The sequence below is a fragment of the Chlamydomonas reinhardtii genome, chromosome 1 (assembly GCF_000002595.2).
Source record: "Chlamydomonas reinhardtii strain CC-503 cw92 mt+ chromosome 1, whole genome shotgun sequence".
NCBI lineage: Eukaryota > Viridiplantae > Chlorophyta > Chlorophyceae > Chlamydomonadales > Chlamydomonadaceae > Chlamydomonas > Chlamydomonas reinhardtii.
Genome location: NC_057004.1, coordinates 7,379,598 through 7,401,240, shown reverse-complemented (window position 1 = coordinate 7,401,240; position 21,643 = coordinate 7,379,598). Strand labels below are relative to the sequence as shown.

Genomic DNA, 21,643 nt, shown 5'->3' with positions numbered 1-21,643 from the left:
GCCGCGCACGCCCGCGCTTGCACAGGCCCTGCAGAAATTGGCTCACAAATGGGCACGATGCCACCCAAGGCCATGCCTGACACTCTCACGCTGGACCACTGTCATGCCCCCGGCATGCATACCATACCCGTCGTCTAGAAAGCCAATTCCACGCATGCCTTAACCCCCGGCTTGGCATTTGTTCCCGCGTCCGGGCGGATAAGTTCAACACGTGTACGATGTAGCAGAGCTCAAACCCCCGATGGCATTGAAGTGAGGGTGCCGAGCACAATATTGAGCTGAGGAGGGAGCGCCAAAGCACTCGCCGGCCTGAGCTCAATAGCAGATGCTTGTGATTTCATGCGCTATGATAGAAGCTGAGAGCATGTCTAAGAGCTGAGTCCTTGGTTATACGTGCGGACGGAACTGCTGACAGATACTGAGGTAGGAGAGTAAGCAGCAGCTGCGTGGTGCGTTATGTTCGTTTTTGTTTGTTCGCACGGTGTTGAGTCTGAAATCCGCGAGACGACAAGGTGCAGAAACGGGAAAGTCGTGGATCCAACAGCATGCGTGTCAGCTCGGGAGTCGGGAAACTTGGGAATGGCGCAGAAATAAATTCAAACGCAGATGACTATGTCATGGATATGATATTCAACCGCTGTGGCACCGTGCTGCACCTGCCGCGCGGCACGAAACAAGTTTTAGGTCGCCGGAGGCCCGTTGCCGGCTGGGACGACATCTCTATATCGCGACAGCACATTGAAGTAGGCCTCAATGCAACGGGGGAGCTGGAGCTCAAAACGGTCGGGCGCAATGCCGTCGTTCTGGAGCGGCGGGCGACATCACCGATTGGTCCCGGTGCGCGCTGGGCCTCTTGCCCTTAACCCGCGCCGGCCAGCCTGTCCCATCCCTCCCAACCTCCAATCCTCACTAGCCTCTCGCCCCGTCCCTGTGTTCTGGCGATAGGTGCGAACCAAAGCTGGGACCTGGTGGCGGTGGTTGACCCGGGCACATCCACCGTGCTGGCACTGGACTCCCCCGACCCCATCACCACCACCTCTACCACCACAACCACATCCACCCCTGGAGCCCATGACGCCAGCGTCAACGCCGTACAGGATACTGCTGCGCCGGGCCCCGGCGCTGGCGCCGGGGTAGGTGCGGGTGAGCCGCTGCCTCCGCGACCGCCATCGCCGCCGTCGCCGCCGCCGCTGCGCCTGTTCGTTCTGGGCGCCCGCGACAGCACCCTGGTGGGGCTGCGGCCCCGGGAGCCCCCGGATGGAGGCAGGGGAGGTGGGGGAGCAAGCAGCTCTGCAGCAGCAGCAGCAGCGGCAGGAGGGGCAGCGGCGGCGGCAGGAGCAGCAGCAGCAGCAGCAGGAGCGGCAGCGGCGGCAGCGGCGGATGATGCGGGGATGGTGGTGGTTGGCAGCGGGCCAGCCCTCACAGCGGCGAGCGCTGGCGCTGGCGCTGCTGCCAGCGGCTCCGCCACCCCCCTGTCGCCGACCCCCCACTTGCACTCCCATGCCCACCCCGACTTCCAGGCAGCATCGCCGCAGCCGGCGTTGCTGTCTGCAGGGGGCGGGTCGGGCGCAGCTAGGGCCGCGACGCCGAGCGCCGGAGGAGGCGACCGCAGCGACGCCAAGCGCGGCGGGGCTGTGAGGCGGGAAACACACGACGGCGATGACGATGACGATGATGATGAGGAGGAGGAGCATGCTGATGATGCTGATGATGAGGATGTGGTTGTGGTGGATGAGCAGCCCCCTCATAAGAGGGCCCGCAGTGACCAGGAGCCGCACCGGGGGCAGCAGCTTCCTACTCCTCCGCAGCAGCAGCAGCAGCAGCAGCTGTCACCGAAGGCAGCGGTGGTGGCCGGCGCAGCAGGATCCAGGGACTTGCCAGTGGGGCTGCTCGGAGCCCGGACGAGAGGAGGTGCAGCTGCAGGAGGCGGGGGTGGAGGGGCGGGAGGCACGGCAGCGGGGTCGGGGGCGGGGCTGAGCGTGCCAGCGCCGTACGACGTAAACACACCCATGCAGCTGCTGCGTGTCAGGTGCGTGTGTGCGGGCTGTTGCTTGGAGGTTGGGTAAGGGGAGGGGCTGGTCAGGTTTAACCCGGATGCAACCGAGGCCGAGAACCCCGAACAGCCAGCCCACAGAGCGCGCGGGAAAGGGTGAGTGGGGATGCGACGTGGGCGTAGGCGGCGTCGTGCGGGAAGGAGCTAGACACGTGCATTGCAGGTTCTGCCGTGTCAGTTGATTCCGTGCTTGGTTGGCGCTGGTGGATCAACACCCGGCCAAGCCCCGGCCAAGCCCGTGTGGCCACGCCTGGCTCAACGCCGCAAACCCCCCTCGCCGCGACTCGCATTGACTGCCGGCTTCCTGCCTTCAACGCCTCCTTGTCCCCGCCTCTGCTGCCGCCGCCGCCTCTAATGCTGACACCGCCGGTGCCTTCGCAGGGGTCTGTCTGAGCGCTACAACGCGGGCTGCCTGGGCTGCAGTCTGGGGGCCCTCACACGCGCGGGCGGCGGCGTCAACGACTCGCCGCCTGCTGTGGCGCTGGTGTCCAACTACATGGTGGACATGTGGGTGTGGGGCGGTGGGCATGTGGGGGTGGGGCGGTGGGCATGTGTGGGTGGGGCGGCTGGTTTCGGCACGTGGGGGGGGCGGTGGACATGTGGGTGGGGCGGTGGACATGTGTGGGTGGCGTGGTTTCGGCACGTGGGTGGTGCAGGCAGTGCAATGAATTGCAGTGGTATCACCATTGAAATGATGGTCAATGGCCGTGCCTTGTACTCATGCGTGGTGCAGAAGTGTCCAGGGCTGTGTGCTGTGATGCTTACCGCTCATATGTTTGGGTTCGGCTTCCGTAGGGAGTGCAGTGAGCCACCCCTTGCTCACCGGTGCTCCACGTCCTTGCTCATGCCTCCGCTTGCAGGGGCTGGCTGCTGTCTGCGTGCCCCGACCTGGCGAGGGCGCAGCAGGTGGGGGCACAGGGATGGGGGCGAGGGCGAGAGAGGTGCACACGCGCATGCATCAACCGCACCTGTACCGTCGTTCAATACCCAACTTACATTCCATTTCCACAGCCTTGCACTTTGGCACACACACTTCCACATAGACATTTCCTCCGCCCCCAGTTCTTCGTGGTTCACGGCGAGCCGGCCGAGGCGGAGCCCGACATGCGGGCCGAGGCGGCGGCGGCGGGCGCCCGCCACGTGGCCCTGCACCGCCCGCCACTGCCCATCGCGTACGGCACCCACCACTCCAAGTTCATGCTGCTGGTGTTCCCGCCGGCGCCGCGGCCGGGGGCTGTCGGGGGTGGAGGAGGGGGTGGAGGAGGAGCTGGGGAAGGAGGAGGGGGTGGTGGTGGTGGTGTGGGGGGAGGGCTGCGGCTGGTGATACACACCGCCAACGCCATCTACGCCGACTGCAACAACAAGAGCCAGGGCTTGTGGGTGCAGGTGCGGCGGGATGGGGAGGGGAGGAATTGAGGGGAGCAGGCGGGCGGGCGGTGGATTGGAAGCAGGAGGGGATCAATCATCGTAGCGTGCGGGCGCCTAGATGCCCCCACCGCCGGACTCTGCACAACAGAGGTGATGGGGGCGACGGCTTCACCACCTGTGCTGACCATTTCCCACCTGTGACCTATTCACGCCACTCAAGCCACCCCATCTCCTCCGCTGCGGCCCCTGCCCCCTGAACCCGACAGGACTTTCCATTAAAGTCTGCCACCGCCGCTGCCGCCGCCCGCTCAGCCGCCACGCCCACCCACAACCCCAGCCCCGCCAACCCTTATGCCGCAACGCCCACCCCAACAGCCCCACAACAACCCCAGCAGCCCAGCAGTCCCTTCGAGTCCTACCTGCTCGCCTACCTCCGCGCCCTCGCCATGCCGCCGGCCATGTCGGGACCGGTGCTGGCGGCGGTGGCGGCACACGACTTCACCGCGGCCCGCGGGGCGCTGGTCGCGTCGGTGCCGGGGTACCACCGCGGGCCCACAGCGATGGCGGCGTGGGGGCACGGGCGGCTGCGGCGGCTGCTGGAGGCGCAGGTGCAGCTGCCGCCGGGGTGGCGCCGGGGCGGGCCGGCGGGCAGTGCGGCGGCGGGGGCGGCGGGGCTGGCGGGCGATGCGGGTGTGGGAGGAGGGGGCGGAGGAGGGAGAGGGGAGGGAGGACAGGAGGGGCTGTTTATTCAGTGCAGCAGTATGGGCAGCTTCCAACAGGAGTGGCTTCTCGGCGAGTTCGGTGCAGCGCTGGCAGCACACAGCAGCAGTGGTAGAGGGCAGGCGCTGGGACAGGGGCGGGCGGCTCCTGTGGGTGGTGAAGGGAGAGGGGGCGGAGGTGGCGGAGGAGGACCAGGAGCAGGAGCAGGCGGAGGCGCGAGGACTGCGGCAGCTACGTTCGGCGGTGAGAGCAAAAGCACTCGGGGTGGGCGGGCGTCCAGTGCGGTCACCATGACTAGACCAGCCAGAGCTTACACGCGTGTCAGTGCCGCTTACCCCCAACACCCCGCCCAAACACCTAACGCTCGGATTGCCCCCGCCCCCTGAATTACAACAGCCCGCTCCACCACCACCAGCAGCAGCTCTCTGCTGCCGTCGACTCCGTCGCGCCCCAGCGGCCCGCCAGGCACGCAGCCGCTGCCGCTGGCGGTGGTGTGGCCGGCGGTGGCGGAGGTGCGCAACAGCAATGAGGGCTGGTTCGCTGGCGTGTCCATCCCCGGTCCCGCCAAGGTGTGAGCGGGAGGGGGCGGATGTGTGTGTGTGGGTGGGTGTGGTGTGGGGTGCGGGGGCGCGTGCGGGGGCAGGGCCCAGGTGAGGTTTGCTAGGGTCGGGGTTCTTCGCTGGTGAGGTTCGCTTTTGGCCCAAAGGCACTCAAAGAGGTGACACACACAAACACATATACATTTATACATGCACACGCATGTTCACACAGAACGTGCGCAAGCCCTTCATGTCGGCGCACTACTGCACCTGGGGCGGCGAGGTGCTGGGTCGGCAGCGGGCCATGCCGCACATCAAGACCTACGGCAGGTGGGCCAGGGGCGGGGGTGGTATGGGGTGGGGCGGGGGGGCGGGGCGGGTTTGGGTAGGTGATTTTTGGGTGGGTGGATGGATGGGTGGGTGGGTGGGTGGGTGGGGCGGGGTGGGGTTGAGGAGGAGCAGGCGGCAAGGCCCGGGCATGACTGCGACACGCGCACCTCTCCTCCCCTCTGCCTCTACCTTCATCACCCCCTTGGCCGCCACTGCCTCCACCGCCACCGCCTCTGCCCCCCCCCCCGGCGCAGGTACTGCGGCCGCCACCTGGCCTGGCTGCTTGTCACCAGCCACAACCTGAGCCAGGCGGCCTGGGGCGGGCTGCAGAAGGGCGGCTCGCAGATCATGGTGGGAAGCGTGTGTGTGTGTGTAGAGAGAAAGTGTGTGTGTGCGTGTGTGTGTGTGTGTGTGTGTAGTGGGGGGGGAGGATGGGGGGGGGGCGCGATTGAGGGGATGGGTGCAGCGGTGCGCGTGTGTGCGTGTGCGTACGGGGGCGGGGACACGGGTGTGTTTCGGTTTCATGCATGTGTACCGTACCGCAAGCACAGGACGTGCCAATCGCTGTTCACAGGTTCGGTCGTACGAGTTGGGGGTGCTCATCACGCCGCAACTGGAGGCGGCGTACAGGTGGGGTGCAAGGGGGCGGCATTGTGGGGGGACACATACCCCAGCCCAACGCGATAGGGGGAAGGGTGACAGGGGGCCCGGATGCGGGTGCAGTTGTGGGTGCGGGGAGGGCGGTTGGACATCGGGAGCATTTCGGTACATGGCTAGCTCCTGCAGGCGGAAGGGCCAGACGCTTCTCATGCCGACATTGCGGTACGCGTTCTCCCTCCTCCGCCTTCTTCCCTCCCCACAGGGCCTCGCCGCAATTTGGCTACACGTGCGGCGGCGGCTGGCTGGACCCCGCCGCCGCCGGTACCACCGCTGCTACTGCTGGTAGTGCTGGCGGTGGAACGGGTGGTGGTGCGGGTGGTGGGACGGGCGCTGGCGCTCCGCCGCTGGTGCGCCTGGTGGCCATGGACGGCCCTCCTGTGCCGCAGCAGGCACAGCAGGACGCGGCACGGGCGGACGGCTCAGCCCACACGCCCGAGGTCGAGGTGGCGATGCCGCTGCCGTTCAGACTGCCGCCCGTGCGCTACCGGACCGCGGCAGGGGCGGCCGGTGGGGCGGCGGGCGCGGGGGCCGCAGCAGCAGGAGGAGGGGGTGGTGCGGGGGCCGCAGCAGCAGGAGGAGGGGGTGGTGCGGGGGTGGACGTGCCGTGGGCTGTGGACGAGCCGCAGGTGGGGGTGGATGCGCTGGGGCTGCCCTGGGGACTGAGGCGGTCGCACTACGGGCACCGGGAGCCAACGGACTGATGGGGGGGGTTGCCGGCGTGTGAGGGGGTGCCGGCGTGTGAGGGATTGGGCGCGTGGTCAAGATGGAGGCTGCAGCTGTTGTTGTGGTGCAGAGAGTGGCGGGCGCGGGTTCTGCAGGATTGAGAAGGCGGAGCGGAGCGCTAAGGCAGGCGGGCGTTCAGGCAGGCAGGCAGACAGGCAGGCAGGTAGGCGAAGGCTGGGTAGGGGCGGCAAACACGTGCCTGCGGGCTTGGGCCTTGGGGCGGTTGAGAGCGTTGGCGTGCTGCATGGGTTGCGCGTGCCCTCACGGACACGTGTGTGTGGATACCAGTGCTGCAATGGCCACCGCGATCGTTCGTGTCAACTCATGTGACGGGGGTAGCAGCGGGGCTGCAACAGTGGCAAGTGGAGCAGCAGCAGTGGCAGGCGTGATATATGGCCAAGCTACTGGGGGCCGCTGGGCATGCAGGGTCCCGCAAGGGAGGCGGGGGGCGGCAGCGTGTTGGGGCTGCGGCCCCGAGTCAAGAGGTACGGCGAACCCTGCTGCAGCAGGGGCCGCAAGGTCCAGACACGAATGCTACAGCTAACGTGCGCGCATATTCTGTCCAGCGTCCACGTGTGTAATGTGTGGTGTGTTGGGGACGGCAGGTGGGAGCCACTCAGGACTCAGGAGGCATGAGCCTCCTCCGGAGGCGGAGGGGTGCGAGGCAGCAGGACGACTCAGGTTAGTCAGGTGTATTATTACATTGGCACCTGTTGTGGCAGTGTGCCGCTCCATCTTTCATGCTCATGCCATCCAGCCCACAAGGCGCACTGGTCGATTATGGACGCAACATCTCCAGGCTGTGCGCTGTCCCTTTCCCAACGCTCCCTTGTTCAATGGCCACGCCATGCCACCACAAAGCGGCGCATGCAGCTATCACTGTTTCTCAGTTGCATCTGGACTTTGCCGCAACACACTCGCCTACTTATAGTACAGCTACAGTTCGCGGCAACAAACAGTTCAGCACAATTGTGTGTTTATGGGTCTGGGTCTTCTCTTGCACCCATGACACACCTCCACACTTCCATTATCAGGTACAGGGCGACACGCGCAGAATGCCCGCGCAGTGGATATAGACCACATACGAGATTCCTCACGGGATCGTTTCTATCCTAAGGGATAGATGACATCCCCAAAGCAGGGCACTTTCAAACGGCCTGCCACTGCTCCTGCTCATCGGTGACACTACGCTGCGCACACCTAAGCAAGTCAATCCTGGGCAACGCTGGCTGCACAGTCGAGTACACGGCGCGACGGCGCCCGATAAAAAAACAGACACACAGTCACAAACACACACACACACACACACACATGTCGATCTATGCTACCAGGGAAAAAACACGCGGTTGCAAAGCACCCGCGGGCCCTTAGCTCACAGATAGATAGGTGGCACAGCATGCCAATACATCTGTTCACTTAGTGCTGCTCGCGCCAGAGCCGATTGACCACAAATACAAAAACAAATAACGGTTGTGTACACCGGCCCACGCCATGCCATGCCAACTCCGTCCAAGCACCCCGCCCAGCTCTGCACGTACAAACATTGCGAAGACAGACGCTTACGTACGCAGCTCGGCGCCCCTCCCTCGCGCGCGATATCACAGCACCCATTACCACAAGGAACGTCTTTACACGCTGTTGCTGGCAGCGCCCGCGGCGGCGCCTGCGGCGGCGCTGGCGGCGGCGCCGGCGGCTGCTCCTCCCTGCTGCATGATTCCGCCGACCAGCTGGCCGAATAGGCGGGCCATGGCGGAGGCGGGCTGGCGCGGCAGGGGCACAATGTCCTCCTCGACGTCAACGGCGATATCGGCCTTGGCGCCCTCCTGAAGGCGCGAGCGGAGGTTGGCGGTGTGTGTGTGTGTGTGTGTGTGTGTGTGTGTGTGTGTGTGTGTGTGTGTGTGTGTGTGTGTGTGTGTGTGTGTTTGTCAGCGGTCGCGGGTGATTACGGTTTGAGGCGCAAGACACGGCGCGTTGCAGGACGGACGGGCTCCCTCCCTAGGGTTGGGTTCGTGCGTGTGACTCCCAACCCCTCCTCCCACCCCCCGCTCCGCCACCGCCCCTCACACCCACCAGGTAGTCGACCACCAGGTGCGGCGGCAGGTGGCCGTTGACGATGCGGTTGATGGTGGTGAACAGCGGGTACTTGCTCTCCCAGCCGCGGGTCTGTGGGGAGAGTGGAAAGGGTTGTGCGTGTGGCGGTCAAGGCCGGGTGCCACAAGAAAATACCGTATGCCAGCTGCCGCAGAACTGTCAATGCGCCCCGTACCAAGACCAGCGCAAGCATATCGCAAATCACCACCATCACACACACACAGATGTTTCTCTTACCCTCAGGATCTGCTGCACCTCGTTGCTGGTCAGCACGCCCTGCAGCTTCTGGCCCTGCAGCAGCTCCTTCTCCAGCTCAGCCCAGCTGCGGCCGGCACCGTTGCCCTCGCCGGCCACGGCGCTCTCAATTGCGGAGCGCGTCCAGGCCTCGGCCACGCGGCGGTGACGGCCGCCGATGCAGGTGGCGACCAGGTCGCCCACGCCGCAGCACTCGAGGAAGGTGTCGTCGCGGACGGAGGGGTACAGGGCCTGGCAGAAGTCACGCATCTCAAGCAGGCCCTGAGGGGAGGGGGGCCCCGGGAGGGGAGGTTTGAGAAGTGGATTGGGATGTACGGTCACGGTGCCAGACCTCACTCCTACCATGTAGTAGAACCCGGACATGTGCACCTGTGATTTGAAAACCCAAAGGTCTGCAATTGTCAAGCTCACCTGGCGGATAACTGCGGCCTTGGAGTTGGGTCCCATCCCCATGCCGTCCACCATGCCCACACCCAGGGCCACGATGTTCTTGAGCGTACCGCACAGCTCAGCACCCACCTGCACGTGTTGCCAGTGAGCTGCGTATGTGAATGACCTAACGAGGGCATGCATGTCAGCATGCACGCGTTCTCGCATCACCCGTCCACGCACAACCTCAGGCAAGCAGGCATGCCTCTGCCTATGTAAGATTCCCGCGTGGCAACTACCCGACAGCCGTTGCCGGCAACCGTAGGCTCCTTACTCACCGGGTCGGGCAGCAGCGTCACGCGGAAGTAGGGGCGCCGGAAGAGCTTCTTGAAGCGCTGGGCGTGCTCCAGGTTGTAGTAGCCGATCACGGCCTCAGACAGCTGCTCGCGACCCACGTCCTGTGGAGAGAGGTGGGGGAGGTGGGGGAGGGGAAGGGCAGGGTAGGGTTAGTGGTAGAGAGTGGTGGTGGAGGAAGAGGCCTGGCCTTGCGGGGTCATCAGGGTTCTGTTCCACGCGATACAGTTTGTAATGAAGCGTTGCAGACAACAGGACAGTCGTCGCCGCCCAAGGATTGCCGGCTCCGACTTCCTTATCCGCCCTGACCCGCCCCGCCCTCAAAAGACCCACCTCGGCGATGTTACCGCCCATGAGCACGGAGCAGTCCACGCCCAGGGTGCGGCGCACGATCTGGCTGATGAGCTCGGGGCCCTCGGGCGTGACGCGCATGCCCTTGGTCAGGCTGATGGCGGCGGCGCCCGGCTTGACCTGGGAGTTAAGTGGGGGGACAGGTAGGCGGACGGGCATGGTTAATTGGTTGTTGACGAGGCTGGTGCTAATTCGGTTCAGGCGCCTTGTCACGTATGGTTTTGCCTCGCAGGCAAATCACGAACCCATGCAAAGCACAAGCAATCAAGCACAATGGCACGGGGGCGCACCTTGCCCATGAGCTGCTTGCAAATGCCGCGGATGTACTGGTGCGGCGCGCAGAACACCAGCAGGTCGGCGTCCGCCACTGCCTCCGCCAGGTTGCCGGTGGCGATGACGTTGGGGCCCAGGGGGATGCCGGGGAAGTAGGCCGGGTTCTCGTGCGTGCTGTTGATCGTGTCGACCAGCTCGCCGCCCTGCAGGGGAGGTGATGTGGGTCGGGTGGGTGGCAGAGCATGGGTTTGGGTAAGGAGAGGCGTGAGGAGAGGGGAGGTGCGAAAATGAGGATCCAAGCGCAACACGACGGGGGCAGCATGGTGGCACGCGGGAGGCGCTCTTACCTGGTGCACCCACATGCGGACGTCGTCGTCAAACTCGTCCTCGGGGTCGTCCTGTGGGGGGAGCGAGCAAGCGGGTTGGGTATCGGTTCGGGTTGATTTGGGTTGATTTGGGTCGAAGCCCAGGGACTCGTAATCCTTCACAGCAGTGCATCAGCGCCTAGCCCCGCCCAGCTGCACACCACTGCCGCACGCACCTGGCTGGTGTTCTGCGCGATCATGCGCACCGCCGCACACGCCCAGGCGCCGCTGCCCAGCACGGCCACCTTGTAACGGGACAGGGCCGACACAAGTGCCTTGTAGTCGTACACATACCTGTGCGAGGGAGAGGGGGCGAGCACGTGTGTTTTGGGATGCAGGCGGCGGGAAAAGGTGAGAGGGGAATGAGGAAGGGCGGGTGGCGGTCGTGGCTGCATACCCCACACCCCTCAAATGCCTCACAACCTTGAATCTTCCTACGCCGCGGCCCCGGGCTTACCACTCGGCTTCCGCCACCACGGCCTCGCGCTCCACCACCACGCCGCTGCCGATGAACAAGTCGGCGCCGCCGCTGGTCTGCACCGCCTCCAGGTCGGTGATGCCGTCGCCGATCATGACCACGGTGTTGTAGGGGTTGTTCTCGCGGATGCGCGCGATGGCCTATGTGCGTAAGTGGGGGTGGGAGGGGTTGGGCGGAGTGGACAGGAGGACTAGGAGGACAGGACACACGGTGCCTGGGGCATAGCAGTACAGGTGGTGCTGCATGCAGGTGGTCGCGCTCTCGATGGTCTCCATTCCTCACCTCGGGCTTGCCCTGGTTGCGGGCCGTGGGCTCGGACGTGTCAAAGCCGACCTGAGTTGGCGAGAGCGAGGAAAGCGCGAATGTGCAGCAGTGTCTGGTTAGCAAGCGAGGCATGCACACTCCGCGTTCCGCGAGACATACTCTGAAAGTCATTGGAACAGCAGTCATGGATACCGCACAACAAGCCCGGATCCATCTATCCCTGAACCCCAGCCAGCCGCTCACCAACCCCAACCCCACACGCTCGCGTGCCTGCTGCTGTTTGGCGTCACTGCCCTGCCCACAATGTGTCAGCGCGCGCAAGGGACTGCGCGGGGCCCAAATGTGCAGATCTACGGCTGCGAGCGAGACCAGGAGCGGGAACGTCAAAGTCCCCAGCGCGTGTGTCTACCAGTCCAAAGGCTCAGGACGATCTCCAGTCCCATCAGCGCAGCTCCCCAATGCTCCCTAACCCCCTTCCCTCTTTCTTTTCTCCCCCCCCCCCACACACGAACACAAAGCTAGCGGCCTCTCCCATCACGGGGTTCGTCACGGGCCTCACCAGCTTGGTGGGCATGCCGGTCTCATCGTCCCACTGCCAGTGCATGCGGTTGGCGAAGACGCGGTCCTTGGGGATGCCCAGGTGCGCCGCGATGGGCAGCAGCAGCTCGCGGAAGCCGCCGCTGATGAGGTACACCGCCACGCCGCGCTTCTGGAGCGCGTTGATCAGCTCCTTGATGCCCTGTGATAGGAGGATTGGGGTGTTTGGGGTTGCGGATTGATAGGGGCACACATGAGGGGGTGGGGTAGGGAGGTCGGGAGCGCCACAACTCGAAGGCGGCACGCACGGCCGCGCGAGGCCGCGAGCAGAGCATGCCCACACACACGCGTGCCACACAAGCGTACACACGCGCGCCGCACGCGGCAACTCACGGGCGCCAGGCGGGACTGGGGCGGGTAGGCCTTGATGAAGCGGCGGATGTCGTCTGGCGAGCAGTTGATCAGGTTGAGGCGCTCCTCCAGAGAGCGCGTCAGAGACATGGTGCCGTCCATAGCCTGCGTGTGTGTGTTTGTGGAGGCAGCAGGGTTTGGTAGGGGGAAGGGTTGGAATGGGGGGGATGGGCAGCTGCTGCGCAGTCGGCCAACCTTGACTTGCGCATAGGGCATGCACGAGGGATAAGGTAAGGGAATGGATTGGAGGAGGGGAGGGGCCGAACAGCAGGCGCCTTGACGGCGCGCACCCACCTTGTTGGTGAGCGCCTCCACCTCCTCCTTGACGCCCATGAACTCGGCCAGCAGGTCCAGGCCGTCGTTGACGGTGATGGTGCCTGAATGGGTGCGAGAATGCGAAGGACCGAAAGAAGCGAGTTGAAAAGTTTGACGGGGATGACGTTTCAAGGCCGCGCGGCCACAGCTTAGGCAAGCCGCATACCACGGCGGGAGAGCCTAAGGACCTACATGCCCACAAGTATTAGGACCCCACTCACAGTCTACGTCGAAGCAGACGGCGTCGGCGGAGCGCCAGATGGTCAGCGCGCGCTCGGAAGGGACAGTCCGAGCCTCCAAGGGTGTGACATTGCCGTTGTTGGAAGTGGTGCCGGTCTTCTGTTCCACCTCTGTTGGCATGAAGATGGCGCTGGGCACAAACGATGCGCGACGGCAAGTGGCCGGCGGCCGTTGAGGTACCAGCCGCGCCGATTGGAAAGCGAGCGCTCCGCGTTGGAGGCTAGTTCGACGAGCACTGAAGGCGCAATTGCAGGTGCGGCCTGACAGCATCATGGTTGCAAACTCGGCTCAACGACGCTCGTAATTACGCAGTCGAACCCCCGCGCTGGGATGTTGCAACTGCCGATATAGGGCTGTAGCTTTGTTGCTTGGCGATTGAGTTTATGTATTCTCAAGCTGTGATTCAGGACCGCCAAGTCTGGCACATCGGCTATTTATGGAGTCCGCGATCCATGCAGTCAGACCACCCCATGCAAGCGGGATCGGGCTAAATCCGCGGGAAGCGGGTGGGGTCCAATCGTGACGACAACAAGGGACACGACTAATACCTGGCGCCGGAAGCGTTGTCATTCGCCAGTAAGATGGCGAACTTCCCGAAACTTTCGCGCGACTGCGACGGGCCTTCAACCAATTCAGTCAGCCTGTCTGACAATCGCCGGGTCCACCTCAGTTCGCATAGCTCCAAGAATCCTTGACGTAACCCATAAACGACGGACCCGCGGCTAATCGGCGCTTCATGTCGGCCGGCCTTGCAAAGCTGTGACCAGCGACCGACACCAAGCATGGACGGCCTAAACGCGGAATCGGGACGGGGCCGGTGGGACGATAGGGAGTTTAACCCGTGAGGCTTACGAGGTAGAACCGATCGGCAGCTTTCCTTGGTTTCCCACGTCCCCACCGACACCGCCCCCCTCCCCCCTTACACACACGGGAGGGTTCTGGGTCTTGATTTCTTTCCGAATTTGACGTGGACCAACGAAGATTGGCTACATGCGGAATCCGCTGACGGATCTCACGAGCCAGCGAGCACGCAATAGTAGTATGGACGCCCGCAAGACCTCAGCGGCGTGCCATCAGCAGCGCTGGCAGCAACACTCTACGCCTGGCTGAACGACGGCTAGAGTCCACTCATAGCCATAACTCCGGGCTTGGTGTGGGCGACAGGGCTGGGGTAGGTTAGGGGTTCGGGTCCGTAAGGGCTGGGTTTGTGTGCTCGGGTGGGGGCTTTGTGGGTGGATCGGGTGGGTTTGGGTTCTGGGGCGCTTTGGGTTGGGTCTCACCTGGTGCTAGGACTTTCCTGCATCCTCGATAGCTGGACTCTCTTGATGACACGACAGGTTGGTTTGCCCCTTGCCCCGAAGGGGGACGGGCAAGAGCCTTTGCGGTCGCATCGAGTTCCCGAGGGAAAAGGGGCTGAGCCTCTCCGCAAGTCTGAGGCCGAACTACCTCATCGCCCGGACATAGCCGGGGTCGCGACCTAGCGCGTGCAGGTTGCGCTGCCTCTCAGCCTGATGAAAGCTCTGGTGGCGTGTGGCTGCCGTGCAGGCTGCTAACAACTAGTCATGAGTTCACGTCTCAGGCGGAAGGCAGAAAGCTACTCAGCATGTTACAGTGGCTGGCAGGTCCTGACAGCGGAATCGGTCTGAACAGGCACGTAGCCGAACCCAGCAGGTGCCCAGCAGTGGTCAAGCCACCACAGCAGAGCCAGCCAGGACGACTCAGCACATGCGTCGCTGCCACACTACGTGTCATGCCGCTGCTGCCGCTTGGCACACACGCCTTGCTCGCCCCAATGCGGAGCGCTACCCAGACACCGGACAGCTCCTCGCTCAGCCTGCGCGCCATTGCTATCAATAGGCTTTACCAAATACTGCTTGTTCCCATCCACTGCACCAAGAAAACGTCACAATGCAGCCTGTCGCGTGGCGCGCAAGGTGTTTCAGGTGGCTCCACCGGCCGGCAGTTGGGTGCACACGTACCCGCCTACACCGCAGTGCTGCCTTTCAAGCCGCAATGTCAAACACCAAACCAACGCGCCAAAAATATAAGTGGTTAAAAAATGTATGCCCGGCAGTTTGCACTGGATGCTTAAGACTTGCCCCCTCCCCTCCCCTTCCCTCTGCACCCCGTCGTTGCAAAAACCGCTACATGACTGGGGCAATCTGGATTGCACGGCCGGAAGATTGCAAACGGCACGGGGGGTAGCCAAAATTTTAGCGTGCTACGAATCACCAAGCACACTTTGCTGGGGCCTCAAAGTTGGGGGGTTACCCATAACCGCGCGTGTTCCCCGTGTGCCGTTGCCCTGTCAAAATAAAGCGCCTGTCACGAACGACCTCCACGCCACCTTGCTTGCCCATCCTGTCACCATGCACACACGCTCTCTACACCGTGTTGCGCCGGGCGGGCCGGCGCCAGGACTACTGACCCAGGCGGGTCGTAGATAGTCCGCACCCAGTTTGAGATAACACATCAGTTAGACGTGAGCTGGAAAGCATTACGCACGGTATGCGGGGCTGCCTCCATACGTACGGTACGCACGGCACCAACCCAGGTATGCCTAACGCCCATGCTCGGAAACCCCAAACCCCGGCACACCCCCAGCCGCTGCAGAAAGAGGAAACGATTTGATCAAAGAACACGCACACCCTTCCACCAGTCCCACCTCACCCAAGCCCCGTTGCTCCATGATTGAATTTCCATTTGACAACATGCAGCAAGCGTTTTGTGTGCAATCATTGTCATTAGTGTTTCAAAAATGTGCACCTACCCCACTGTGCAAGCCTTGAGCATCATCCGGCATCAGCCCGTCACCCACTCGTGATTCTACTGTACGCTGGTCTAAGACCTGCTGCCAGTGCGCAATTGTTGAAGCTCTCAAACAGCTTGTTCCAGGAACGCACCCGGCCTCAAGCAAGCATAGAAGTTGGCGCATAACAACGCCTTGGCATTAGAACATACATTCTTGGAAAGGGTTGGGCAGTTCATGACTGCGGTGAGACAAAAACGCATACACGCAAACGCAACACTCTCACTTGGTCGGTATGCACCGGCACGCACAGGCTACATATAGCAGCTTGCAAGTTATTTGACATGGTCAGGTTGCGACATGTGGATGTGTGAATTGCGACATACGACATTGCGACATAATGCACATATCGCCCAAACGCATCCAAACCCGCCAAACATATTGTGCATGCATTCAATATGCCTCTGGTAAGCGTGGAACGCCGTGGCACACAACAAAACGTGTCTCGGTTGCCACGGTGGTGGTGGCGTGGCGTAGGGTGCGGCCAGTGGGAGCAGCTTGTGGCTACGCTAGCGCAATACACCGCCGCAAAGCTGGGAGATGTTACTTAAATGGGCTCCAGGACGCGTAGCTATGCAAATGTGGGCGAGTCTTGGTATGTCGCAATGTTGTATGTCGCATTTCACATGTCGACATGTCGCAACCTGACCATGTCAAATAATGTGCACACAGCCATACACTCTCGGTCAGGCGCCAAACGCATAGCCGCACGAGTGCCGCCAACTACAACACGGGCAAAGAATGGTACACCGCAGTAGCCGCGGAACCAGAGCCCTCGCCTAGCTGCTGCCGCCCCGAACCCGCCCAGCTCTCAGCCCGGCCCGGGCCCCGGCACGCATCCCCCTTCGGCGCTCCACCTCGCCAGCTGCTGCCCAGCCCAGCGCGCTGCAGCTACAGCCGGCGTCCGCTGGGCATGCTGTAGTGGTGGTGGCACGGCGGGTGCATGGGCGGCGGGTGCAGGGGGCGGCGGGTGCAGGGGGCGGCGGGTGCAGGGGGCGGCGGGTGCAGGGGGCGGCGGGTGCAGGGGGGGGGCGGGTGCAGGGGGCGGCAGACTAGCGCGACGCGGCGCTGCAGCCAGGCGCCACTGGTGGCACTGAAGGGGTCGTGCGTGCGCAGGTGGTGCGCCGGGTGCGCCGGGCTGCAGGCCGCCTGCTGCCTGCTGCTGGCGTGGCGGCCGATGCCCACCGCGCTGTTGGGCCCCGCCGCCCCGCCGACCCCGCTGCTCCCGCTGGCATCCGTTGCGGCGCTGCTGCCGGACCTCTTTGGCCGCAGGCGTCCCGGCTTGTTGTTGGCGAGAAAGGTCTGTGTCCGGGGTGGGCGAGGCGTGCCGATGTGTTTCAGGACGTGTTCAGCAATTGTATGCCAACGGCGGTCCGGGCGCATGGGCTTGGCACGCACGCACGCACACGCTGCGGTACAATCTACCCCCAGCAGCTCATCAACGCGCAGCAAAAGCCCATGGATGACGCCATAGGGATGACGGGCCCATTCGAGCGCGATGGCACGCACACCGCACCTGTCCGCGCCGCCGTGTGCCGTCGTCGACTGGCCACCGGCCGCAGCTGTCGCGTGCATCGTAGCCGCCGTCGCCAGTGGGCAGCAACGGCGCAATGCCCTCCTCCTCCATGCGGACTGCGCACGCCGCCGCCTCGCCAGGGTCGTCCACCCAGCCGTCCGCCATGAGGAAGACCTCCAGGGGCTTGATCTCCGGCCTGAAGCGGTCCCGCAGCATGTCAGTGTTGGGCGCGCCGGCCGCCACGAGCTTCCTGCGCGGATCGTATGGACACACACATTGTGGTCCTGGTGGCGCGAGTGCTCAGCAGTGGTCAGGTGCGTGGTCAGATGGGTGCGCGCTGGCGGCACAGTGCGTGGTGGGCTGGTGGCTTGAGGCCACTGTTGACTGAACGCTGCCACCGCCTCTGGATGCAAAGCGCAGCAATAATAAGGCCTGTAGTCGCGTGGCTGCTGCTGCTGTGTGCGTATGCGCTTATGCCTGCCTAGTAGCGCACATGTCCTACGCAAGCAACCATACTTCACAGGTTTTCCGCAACGATCACGAGGGCCGTGTAGCCCTTGCGCCGCTCCTGTAAAGCACTGGCCCTTTAGCCAAGGCGTTGACGCTGACAAGCTGAAGATCGAGATCGACGGCATGGCCTTCTCCCTGGAGCGGGTGGTCTGGTGGAGCGCAAGCCGCGCATCAAGCTGATGTACGTGCAGGAGCTGGCGGTCAAGATGTTGAAGCTCGTGTAAGCCCGTGGGAGGCTAGGATCACGAGGGCCGTGTAGCCCTTGCGCCGCTCCTGTAAAGCACTGGCCCTTTAGCCAAGGCGTGCACACACAAGCCGAGCCTCCCACGGGCTTACACGAGCTTCCACATCTTGACCGCCAGCTCCTGCACGTACCGTACATCAGCTTGATGCGCGGCTTGCGCTCCACCAGCACCACCCGCTCCAGGGAGAAGGCCATGCCGTCGATCTCGATCTTCAGCTTGTCAGCGTCAACGAGGCCACTGATCTTCTTGAAGCACCACCGGCTGGCGCCTGCTGGCGGCATCGCGCAAGAGGTGGAACATGCCGGCATTGCAAAGCCGGCATGTTGATGTCACGCTTCCATCCGGTCAGCCCAGCAACTAGGCAGGTGAACCCACTGGCGCTCCACCGTTGCAAGATGCCCGGTGTTTGGTCAGCTGACTGATGGGCGAACCTGGGCGTGCGAAACGTTATGCAAGGGCATGGTCGTGATGGTTCAACTCCCTCACGTGCGCATAGTTGCCTAAATTACTTGCTGCAAAAGTAAATAAGCCGCATGCATGCTTCAAAGTGAACGAGTACGAGTGAAGCAATGAGTCCAGCATGGACATGTGGCCACATTAGTTTGAGCCCTGGGCGCCCTCCTCCCAGCTAGCAGCAGCCCGGGGGATGCTGTTGTAAACCCCAACAAGTCCATTGTGTAAACCTCGCTCGCTTAACGACACCAATTGAGGAGCAGAATGCCGACCCCGTATGCTGAGATGCAGGACCCTCACCCTTATCGCCGGCGATGTGCACCGTGGCCCACTCTGCAGCCTTGTATTCGTCTTTGCTGATTCGGCCCTCCTTCCAGCCCAGCATCACCTCCACCTGAAGCAGTCAGGTCGGACAGGACACCAGCGTGCTGCGGTCAGGCATGCTGGCACAAAGCGGTCCACGCTCAATAAACAGACAGGTGCCCGTCGAGAGCGTGTGCAGTGCAAAGTGAACCAATCAACTAACCTGCTGCTGAACCTTGTGGCGCGCATGCTCCGCGCCAACCACCACGGCCAGCTTCACATCGTCCTGCAGCCGCACTTCGCTAATGTCCACAGAGTTGGCGGCGCACTACTCCAGCGCCAGGGCTGGGACGGTTGCTCGGCCACCGTCACCACGCGGAAGTAGCGCTCGCGCTCCATCTGCTTGACGAATGGGTTTCTGGTGAGGTACTGATAGTCCAGCTTTGCGTAGGGTGTTTCGTAACCCGGCACGAACACGGTGACGTTATTGTACAGCTTCGTCTCTGCAGGGGTCGGGTATACACATAGGTGCGGAGTCCCGCTACACCGACAGGGGTAATCAAGACCCCGAAACGTGGCACCTTCCCGCGCACGCCAAGCGCCTCCGCAGCGTTGAAAGCCGCAGCCACCTCCTTCATGCTGACCACGACAACCCGCTTTCACCGCCCCGGCGCAGAAAACCAGATGCGCTTACCTTGCATGGGCTCATTTAGAAAGTCCACCTGCTTACTCTTGTGCGCGTGACCGCGAATGTGCGTGCGAAGTTCAGGCACCGCCTTGGCGAATGCTGTGACAGCCCTTAGCTCCCATGCTATGTCCAGGTTAAATTCAATTGCCAGGCTGCTGATAAACTTGGTGTCGGCCATGGAAAGCGCAGACGACGAAGCCACGCAGCTCAAGATATCATGGGTGATGCTAGCAAGTAAAGAAGCAGTGCTGTTGATATAAAGAACTTTAACATATAGAAACTTTCCTACTGCTTCCCGCCACAAAGGTTCAACTCCGCGTGGTCGGCATGACCGTTGCCTCCCCATGTTCCCACGCACAACACCCTGCCCTACCCTGCAACATGTACACCTGCACAAGTGAAACCCACGTACACCGCTTCACGCTCAAAGGCTTGCAGACGCAACACTTGACACGAGTAGCCCGCCCCGCGCCCGTGTTGTCGCAGAATGAGGCGATGATGAGCTCGGCGCTGGCGCTGGTGCCGACTTGTTCACAAGATTCTCAGATGCCTCCTGAGACTTTTGTGGAACAGCGAAGAGGTGCAGAAGCAGGCGTACAAGTACTGCGTGTGCGGCAAGGCAAGGGGAGACGAGGGGCATGTATGGGGGCGTCAGGGCAAGCGAATACACCGCAGCAGTACTACCAGCCGCTGCGGCAGTGCCCCCACCTCGTGGCGCACTGGCCCACGGAACCGGCAGAAGGGTTCCCCAAATCAAGTCCCCTGATGCCCGCACGGGGCTCCCCGCACGCTCGGTGATCGAGTGGTTTCACGGGCTGTACAACGCTGACAAATGTATGTCCCTGTACTCGGTGAGCGTGGATGTGCGGACGACCAGCCAGCAGGGGTTCGCAAAGGGGGTGTTGCGCTTTGTTTCCTGCTTTGGTGTGTGTTTGTGGGTTGGGGGCTTCATTCGCCAGGGCCAGCGATGCAGGGTGCGGTTTCCGCCAGAGAATGGCCCCTGCTGGCCCTTTGTAGGGGGGGTTGGTTAGCCTGCTTTATGCGCCCTTTAGGTGCCTTGCTTTTCTGTGCTGTGCGTGGCTTAGGGGTGCGGTATGTTGGAGCGGCCCTGTGTGTGCTTCGGTTGTGGCGGGGGTGTTTGCCGTTATGCGTTTGTGTGGTGTGAGTTGTGAGAGCGTGTGCCTGCCTCCCTGAGGCTCTGCTGGTTTGCTCTGTGTGTTTAAAGGACGCGTGCGCCTCGTGTGTCCCTGATGGTGCGTGGTTGGCGTGTGAGCCCGGGTTTCTCTGTTGCCTTGACCAGGACTGGGGCCTTCGCCCCTGCTGTGTCGGGCGTGCCTGTGTCGGGCGTGTCTCGGGGTGGGCGCGTGAGTGCGCTCGCCTAGCACCATCCAGGGGCTTGTCAGCCCTAGTCGCCAGTCGCCTTAGCCACTACCCTTGGTTGCTATTCAGTGACCACCACCACCACCACCACCACCACCACCACCACCACCACCACCACCACCACCACCACCACCACCACCACCACCACCACCACCACCACCACCACCACCACCACCACCACCACCACCACCACCACCACCACCACCACCACCACCACCACCACCACCACCACCACCACCACCACCACCACCACCACCACCACCACCACCACCACCACCACCACCAGGTGACCGAGGGGGCTAATAATATAATTCCGGCCCGGCTTGTATGGAAAGCAAAGTTTGTCATAGCCGATCAAGTGCTCTGGACCTAAATGGTGGGGTCCGGAGCAGCTCATGTTGACGGCAAGCAGCTCGGCGGCAAGAATGCCTGCAGTTGATGGTTGGGCAGGTGGCAAGCCATCACTCTCTCCCACCGGTGTCGTTGTGCTGGTGGGGTTTGTGCGGCTGACCCTGCTGCTAGCCATACTGTCGCGGGCTTGCAAGTGAAGCGTCAGGGGGAGCTGCCTGAAACCGTCAATTGGTAGGGTCTGAAGTAGCTCGTACTGCTGGCTGTTCTTACAGCTGCCAGCTCCCGCTCGCTCAGCTGCCCAACTTCCGGCGCGACTCCTGTACGGCGGGTAGGGCTGCATTTTTTAGCGGAATCCCTGCATAGCTAACCTTGATGAGCAAACCGCTCAGCGCGCTGAGTTGCCGGGTTCATCGGCTATCCGGCTGGGCGGGCGACTCAGCGCGCTAAGCCCGCAGACCCCTTCACTGAGCCTAGGCTCTCATCAGCTGAGCCTTCCGCTTGTCAGCGACCGGAGCTCGCTGACAGCAGCCGAAACAGCCCGTGTCATCCCTCTAGCTGCCATGTGGACCTGGTTGCGAGGCATACGTGCGCATTGCCTGTCCACGTGTGATGTGTCGTGGCAGCGGCTGGGGCCGTCCTTGGGGCCGGCATGTGGAAGCCACTAAGGAAGCATAAGCCACAACCAGAGGTGC

The 21,643-nt window shown here is 63.0% G+C and overlaps 4 protein-coding genes across 5 annotated transcripts; 1 reads left to right on the top strand and 3 right to left on the bottom strand.

Moving 5' to 3' along the window:
• The first annotated feature begins 163 nt into the window (after nucleotides 1–163).
• Nucleotides 164–6,986, top strand: CHLRE_01g053200v5 (uncharacterized protein). The gene is made up of 11 exons (XM_043059002.1): nucleotides 164–837; nucleotides 946–2,029; nucleotides 2,435–2,560; nucleotides 2,914–2,959; nucleotides 3,116–3,439; nucleotides 3,688–4,384; nucleotides 4,538–4,710; nucleotides 4,913–5,010; nucleotides 5,265–5,361; nucleotides 5,585–5,640; nucleotides 5,873–6,986. Exons 1-11 carry the CDS (start codon nucleotides 618–620, stop codon nucleotides 6,369–6,371), a joined length of 3,420 nt encoding a protein of 1,139 aa, XP_042928916.1. The 5' UTR covers nucleotides 164–617; the 3' UTR covers nucleotides 6,372–6,986.
• A 93-nt stretch (nucleotides 6,987–7,079) lies between these two features.
• On the bottom strand, nucleotides 7,080–13,074 carry CHLRE_01g053150v5 (uncharacterized protein). 2 transcript variants are annotated; one of them, XM_043059000.1, is made up of 16 exons: nucleotides 12,678–13,074; nucleotides 12,436–12,518; nucleotides 12,124–12,246; nucleotides 11,753–11,932; nucleotides 11,464–11,487; nucleotides 11,212–11,262; nucleotides 10,909–11,069; nucleotides 10,628–10,745; nucleotides 10,434–10,484; nucleotides 10,104–10,289; nucleotides 9,796–9,933; nucleotides 9,447–9,566; nucleotides 9,151–9,258; nucleotides 8,722–9,000; nucleotides 8,464–8,556; nucleotides 7,080–8,216 (listed from the first exon to the last, which is right to left on the bottom strand). In XM_043059000.1, the coding sequence occupies exons 1-16, from the start codon at nucleotides 12,814–12,816 to the stop codon at nucleotides 8,022–8,024; spliced, it is 2,049 nt and encodes a 682-aa protein (XP_042928915.1). In that variant the 5' UTR covers nucleotides 12,817–13,074; the 3' UTR covers nucleotides 7,080–8,021. The 2 variants fall into 2 exon arrangements, with proteins under 2 accessions (XP_042928915.1, XP_042928914.1); XM_043059001.1 differs by lacking the exon at nucleotides 11,464–11,487.
• A 1,216-nt stretch (nucleotides 13,075–14,290) lies between these two features.
• Nucleotides 14,291–19,443, bottom strand: CHLRE_01g053100v5 (uncharacterized protein). The gene is made up of 6 exons (XM_043058999.1): nucleotides 19,227–19,443; nucleotides 18,756–19,035; nucleotides 18,530–18,623; nucleotides 17,912–18,207; nucleotides 17,022–17,271; nucleotides 14,291–16,807 (listed from the first exon to the last, which is right to left on the bottom strand). Exons 4-6 carry the CDS (start codon nucleotides 18,082–18,084, stop codon nucleotides 16,397–16,399), a joined length of 834 nt encoding a protein of 277 aa, XP_042928913.1. The 5' UTR covers nucleotides 18,085–18,207; nucleotides 18,530–18,623; nucleotides 18,756–19,035; nucleotides 19,227–19,443; the 3' UTR covers nucleotides 14,291–16,396.
• Nucleotides 19,444–19,491: 48 nt separating this feature from the next.
• On the bottom strand, nucleotides 19,492–21,603 carry CHLRE_01g053050v5 (uncharacterized protein). Its single transcript, XM_043058998.1, has 3 exons — nucleotides 21,222–21,603; nucleotides 20,599–21,029; nucleotides 19,492–19,823 (listed from the first exon to the last, which is right to left on the bottom strand). The coding sequence occupies exons 1-2, from the start codon at nucleotides 21,289–21,291 to the stop codon at nucleotides 20,662–20,664; spliced, it is 438 nt and encodes a 145-aa protein (XP_042928912.1). The 5' UTR covers nucleotides 21,292–21,603; the 3' UTR covers nucleotides 19,492–19,823; nucleotides 20,599–20,661.
• Nucleotides 21,604–21,643: the final 40 nt, after the last annotated feature.